General features: G+C 32.1%; 1 protein-coding gene across 1 annotated transcript in view; it reads right to left on the reverse strand.

Annotated features, from left to right (window-relative positions):
* lamb4 (laminin, beta 4) overlaps positions 1–968 on the reverse strand; it is a 23,000-nt gene extending 22,032 nt beyond the window's left edge. The window contains exons 1-2 of the mRNA XM_016517783.1: positions 846–968; positions 652–744 (exon numbers count right to left, since the gene is read on the reverse strand). Coding sequence (XP_016373269.1) covers positions 652–676 — 25 coding nt within the window. The 5' untranslated portion in view covers positions 677–744; positions 846–968. The remainder of the gene's footprint in view (positions 1–651; positions 745–845) is intronic.
* Between the last annotated feature and the right edge of the window lie 5,584 nt (positions 969–6,552).

A 6,552-nucleotide genomic window follows, 5' to 3' on the forward strand; every position in this document is an offset into this window, starting at 1 on the left:
CAAAAGTAACGCATTACTTTCCATAAAAAGTAACTAAGTAACGTGATTAGTTACTTTTTTATGGAGTAACGCAATACTGTAACGCATTACTTTTAAAAGTAACTTTCCCCAACACTGTATATATATATTTTACAATTTGGCATTTTTAACAGAAAAAAATAAATTACTATATTGCAAATAAAATAAAATATGAGTTTCTAAAACAAAACCAACTAAATATTTAGATACAATATTGCGATATTAATTGTAATATTAAAAATAAAATAAAAATAGAAGTTACTGAAACATTCAAAACAAAATTGCTGTTTTAAAAATACAATAAATTAAATTATTACATTTTCTAACAAAAACTTGCTCATTAACACTACTGATTATGTTAAAACAAAGTCAAATAAAACATCTGACATTTGCACATTAACAAATCTTATTTTGTTGAGGTTATGTTCTCTTTTTCTTAAAAAAAAAAAAAAGACAAAATATGCTGAATTCATCAGATTATTTTAACCACAAAGTATCACCAAAAAAAAGCTCAAAACACATTTTTTATTTTGGACAAAGTACTGACATAGATAACACCCCACAACTGTATATTAAAACATTCTAACCAAGAAATCATTACATCAGCTGTGACAGAATATTTTCCACACATACCTTTGCAGATGAAGACAAATAGCATGTGGTTGGACTAGACTTGACTGAACAGCTTCGGCTTCTACCAAAAATGATTCATCATAGTCCAATACTCTATAGAGAACATAGAGCACTGACTTACAATTTGCATGTCACTGTATTATTACTCTTAATACCGCACAGCTGGTTACACAGAAACGACTATAAACACTTACACACATTCACTTCCACGCAGCGGGATGGAGAGTTTGAAGGTGATTAGACGGGGTCTTCTGCTGATGATCTCAGTGTGTTGTGGTCCCGGGCTTGTGTGCGCGTACCTGTAGCTGCCAGCAATGGATTGTGCAGTAATAACTCTGAAAGCTGAAGCTTGTAAAGACACACCTGAGCTCCCGAGTGTGGGAGAGAAGGAAGAAAAGCCCCAAGGCTGTGTGAGGGAAAAGGGCTTATGTTGCATTGAGAGTTGATTTATGCTTGTCATGAGAGGGAATGATGGCTGGATTCATTACGGGACGCAGTTAATGACACATCAGAGTATAGAAATGGGTTTGACAAGCAACACGAGTTTACGCACTTGGATTAAATGCTTCATACTACTGCTTCAGAAGGTGTGTCTACTAAGAATGCATTTCTTTAGAAGAATGAAATGAATGTTTGGGAATATATAGAGTGTGGTACAGGCTAGAGAGAGCTTCTCCCAAGATATCTCCCAAGAATCATTATAAAAAGTACATTGAGAACAAGTTGTAAGAAGCAGTTATAAAGCCAATACTGCTCTTAAAATGCTCAGGGGAGTCATTGCGCCTACTTTTTAAATTTGTTATACTAAAAGCACCAAATAATAAAAATAAACTATTTTGGGTGCCCACTTGATGTCCGCTATAAAATCTGGGTCCTGAAGCAAAAACCTAAGTTGGACCTAATTTTTAAATGTTGTACTAAAAGCACCAAATAATAAACATAAATGTAAGACGTGTTAGTCTAGTATTTAGTTAGTCTAGATTTAATTTAGCTTTAACAGTTTTTTTCAGACGCTGGTCAATTTAGGGCTGTTTTGTTTCTGCTAAAAAGAAAACACCCAAAATTACACCCAGTATTAGTACATACTGAAATTTTACTAGAATAGTTCACCCAAAATTTAAGATTTTCTGAAAATGTACTCACCGTCAGGTGATCCAAGATGTAGATGAGCTTGTTTCTTCATCAGATTTGGAGAAATGTATCATTACATTACTTGCTCAGCAATGGATGCTCTACAGTGAATGGGTGCCGTCAGAATGAGAGTCCAAACAGCTGATAAAAACATCACAATAATCCACAAGTAATCCACATCACTCCAGTCCTTCAGTTAATGTCTTGTGAAGAGAAAAGATGTGTGTTCGTAAAGAAAAAAAAAGTTTTGTTGCTTCTGGCTAAAATACGAGTCCTCCGTCCAGAATATTGTTTTCTGGAAGTCGTCTCGTCTGAATCAGAAGAGAAATATGCACAGATCAAGCAACGATTACAAGCAAAAACAGCTCTAAACAAATGTGTCGGTGGATTTTGATGTGCGAAAACAACAGCGGATGGACTTTTTCACTGAAGGAAGCGTTATTATGGATTATGGAGGCATATTTGGGCCAGAAACGACTATTTGAAGCTAAAAAATGCCTTGATGGATTTGTTGCAGCTTTTTTGCTTCACAAAGATGTTAATTGATGGACTGGAGTGGTGTGGATTATTGTGATGTTTTTAGCAGCTGTTTGGACTCTCATTCTGACGGCACCCATTCACTGCAGAGGATCCACTGGTGAACAAATGACGCAAATCTTCTCCAAATCTATTCTGATGAACTCATCTACATCTTGGATGGTCTGAGGGTGAGTAAATATTCAGTAAATTCTCATTTTTGGGTGAACTATTTCTTGAAAGACATCAACATTTGACGCTTTCATGCCTTGAAAGTGAAACTAAATATATGAAATTTGAACAAATAAGGCCCTCGATGTCTTGTTGTGATTTTAAAGACATCTGTATAGGAAGAGAAGCATTTTCTCTTCGTTTTCATGAGGGTTAAAAGGTCTAACGGTCAGCCCAGGGCAAGAGAAAATGACTTGCAGGTGTTTTTTCCCTAACTTTACGTTTCCAGTCATATTATTTGCAAACACAGCACAAACTCATATGAAAGGCACTTGAACAGTTTTCTTAATAAAACGCACAAAACAAAGATTATCTATTCTAATAAAAAAAATTGGAGTGGTCTTAAAATGTTGTAATACTGATGCAATTTTGAATACTTAAATACTTGATGCAATTTTCCACTTCAATGACTGTCTTCGTCCCATACAAGTGTACATCAATTTAAACACATCTCTATTAAAATCACTACTCACTTCTTCAAGGCTAAAACTAGTTTGAAGCCACATTTTGGACAGGAGTCCCTCAAATATCACCAACAAATGATTGCCCGAATGAAATTAACGCCTGCAGTGGCTGTGGCACAGATACTGATAAACACAGCGCATCTGGCCTACAAACCACAGAAATACATTTTGAAACTTTTCAAAGGCAGATTTTATGATCTCAGAGTCAACAGCTGTGGTTAGAAGCCGCATACCAACCAAGCCAACACATTTGTCATCCCCTCGAGGCTGTTTTTGGCATCTGTAGACATTTACAGACCCAGACAAAATGCAAATGTATCAATCAAAATCTTTGCAGCAAATCTTCACCGAGCCTGACGTGTTTGGAATGCGAGTTAGGATATTAAATAAATGCACCGGTCCTGTTTATCAATGCCATTCATTTAAGGTAATGTTGACCAGCACTTCATATTGTGGACATGCAAATCATCACACATCATTAATCAGATTACATATCCGACTTGCCGTGACTTTATTAGTCTTTAAACCGCTGCTTTGTTGTTGTGTGCTGTCTTGCAGTTAGTCAATTATTTGGCGATGCTGTTTGGAATAAGTTAAAAGGTTTTAGACATTTTATGCAACACGATTCTCTCATCTTTTTTAATGCAAAGGCACTTTTGATTACAATGACAGGACAGACAGACAAATATCTGATCAGTGTTTTGATTCTAAACATGAATATGAAAAACTCAATAACATGCTCAATATTGTAAACAGATATATATTGTTCTTAGTTAACAATCCTTACGGTCTGCTTTATATGATTCAAATAATTCTATAATGTTCATCATAGTAAGTATTAAAATCTGAGGTTATTTATTTATTTATTACATTTACTGCTTGCTTTATCATATAAAAACATGATATCATATTTATCATATTATTCAAATGTATTATATTTTAAAATGCTGCATTTGATATAAAACAAAATATAACTTCCTAATGAACTGAAATATTATTTATTTGTTATTTTTTCTGTCTGCTTTATATGATTGAAAATGTTGTTTAATATTTATCATATTATTAAAATGTGTTAAATTAAATTAAAATAATACAAAATATTTATTAGTAAACTTATTTATTACATGTTTACTGTCTGCTTTATATGATTAAAATAATTTGATATAATATTTATCATACTATTAAAATGTATTAAATAAAAATGTAAAAGGCTATATTTGAGATAAAATATTTCTCAGTACAATTATTTTAACAAATATTTATTTATTACATTTTAAAATGACATTACAAAATATAACTTCTTAGTAAAATGAATACAAAATATTTATTACATGTTTACTGTCTGCTTTATATGATTAAAATAATTTTATATATTTATAATACTATTGAAATGTATTAAATTCTAATTTAAAAGGATATATTTGATATAATATAAAATATATCTTAGTACAATTATTTAAATAAAAATATTACATTTTAAAATGACATTACAAAATATAACTTCTTAGTAAAATGAATAAAAAATATTTATTACATGTTTACTGTCTGCTTTATATGATTAAAATAATGTTATATAATATTTAATCATATTAATTATCAAAATGTATTACATTTTAAAATGTTTGACATAATACAAAAGATAATTTCCTCATAAAATTAAAAAATATTTATTATTTTTCTTCTGTCTGCTTCATGTGATTAAAAATATTATACAATATTTATAATATTATTAAAATTATTATTTTACATTAAAACATTAAAAAATTAAATTTTATATTTGATATAATACAAAATATAACTTATTTATGTTCTACATTTTGAGGTTAGACTTTTTACTTAAGTGCATTTCTCTGGATATATTTATTTTTAAAATCCAATTTCTGTATAAACCTTAATAAATCGTGACTACATAATCTACTGAATTAAATTTAAACAGTAAAACTTATGAAAGTTATGAAATGCAAAATCTTATGCAGAAATGTAAAACGGTAATACACAAATATTGTAATTCTGTATAAACGTAAAACATTTAAATAATACGTGGCAATCTGATGCAATAAAATCACAGCTATGTGGCCCCAACCTAATATTTATGAAAAAGTGGCTAGTCCTAGGAACACAGTTGTTGTTGTTGTTTTCCATTCAGTTATTATGTGAATGCTTTCCTTTGTAGAAGTTGAAATATTTTCTGGAAGAACACACTACAAAAGCACAGCTGTGATTATGAGATGTGTCACTTCTGATATCAGCCTCATTCTGCGCATTGACAAATGAGACAAATGTTATCGTCAACATGAACGGTGAAACGACTAATGCTCTGCTCGTGTGAGACGCTCTGGCAGGCTGTCTGGAGCTGGCAGCAGCATCACACAGCAGTCTTTCATCCCCGTCGCAGCGGGAGTTTGTGACACTTCTTTTGGTAGCAAAAGAAGTAAACACACAACTTATCAATTGAAGCAAGACAAAAATGAAATAAATAAAAACACAGACATTCCATTGATTGCCCTGATATTTTGATCAAGAAGCCCAACAAAACAGCACACTTTCTGGCTGGAAAAGACCATTGGAGATTCAGGGCCAGTGAACCACTAAATTACTCAACGTCTCTTTAATTACTGGAATCATGTGCGACACCAGAATTAAAGGGTTAGTTCAGTCAAAAATGAAAATTAGGCTGCGTTTCACTCACCCTCAAGTCATCCTAGGTGTATATGACTTTCTTCTTTCAGACGAATCCAGTCGGAGTTATATTAAAAACTGTCTTTGATATTTCAAGCTCTATCGTTGTACTCAGCGGGTGTTGCATTCCTTCGGTTCAAATGACGTGAAATAAAAAGCACCCTTCCACAAAAAAAAGTGTCTCACACGGCTCCAGGGGGTGAACAAAGGCCTCCTGTAGCGAATCGATCGCTACAGAAGGCCTTTGTTCACCCCTCGGAGCCGTGTGAGACACTTTTTTTTTTGTGGAAGGGTGCTTTTTATTTCACGTCATTTGAACCGAAGGAATGCAACACCCGCCGAGTACAACGATAGAGTTTGAAAGATCAAAGACAATTTTTAATATAACTCCGACTGGATTCGTCTGAAAGAAGAAAGTCATATACACCTAGGATGACTTGAGGGTGAGTAATTTATGGGCTAATTTTCATTTTTGGGTGAACTAACCCTTTAAGCTCAGGAGTTAAAAACAAAAACTTAAGAGACAACTAACAGAAGCTGAAGGGTAGGCTAGATATTGGCATTTTTAATTGCACCATCACATAGAATTGAGAAACAGCTTTTAATTTTATACATCAGTGCAAATAAGATGTACATAGGTCTTGAATTTGTCTAAATGTGAAAAGAAAATAGTTTTGGTTAATAAATTGTACGATTAAACGTTTTTTTTTCTCTAACATCTCAAGGTTTACACGTTAACATCAACTCAAGTCCAATTTCTGTATGTAAAAAAATGTGTCATTTACATTTTTTTTTTTTTTTTTAATAATTAGATATTTGTAGTTCTTAATAATGTATTATTATTATTATTATTATTATTATTATTATTTAATATATTGTT

This window comes from Sinocyclocheilus rhinocerous, unplaced genomic scaffold (assembly GCF_001515625.1).
Source record: "Sinocyclocheilus rhinocerous isolate Xijiao unplaced genomic scaffold, SAMN03320098_v1.1 scaffold1259, whole genome shotgun sequence".
Taxonomy (NCBI): domain Eukaryota; kingdom Metazoa; phylum Chordata; class Actinopteri; order Cypriniformes; family Cyprinidae; genus Sinocyclocheilus; species Sinocyclocheilus rhinocerous.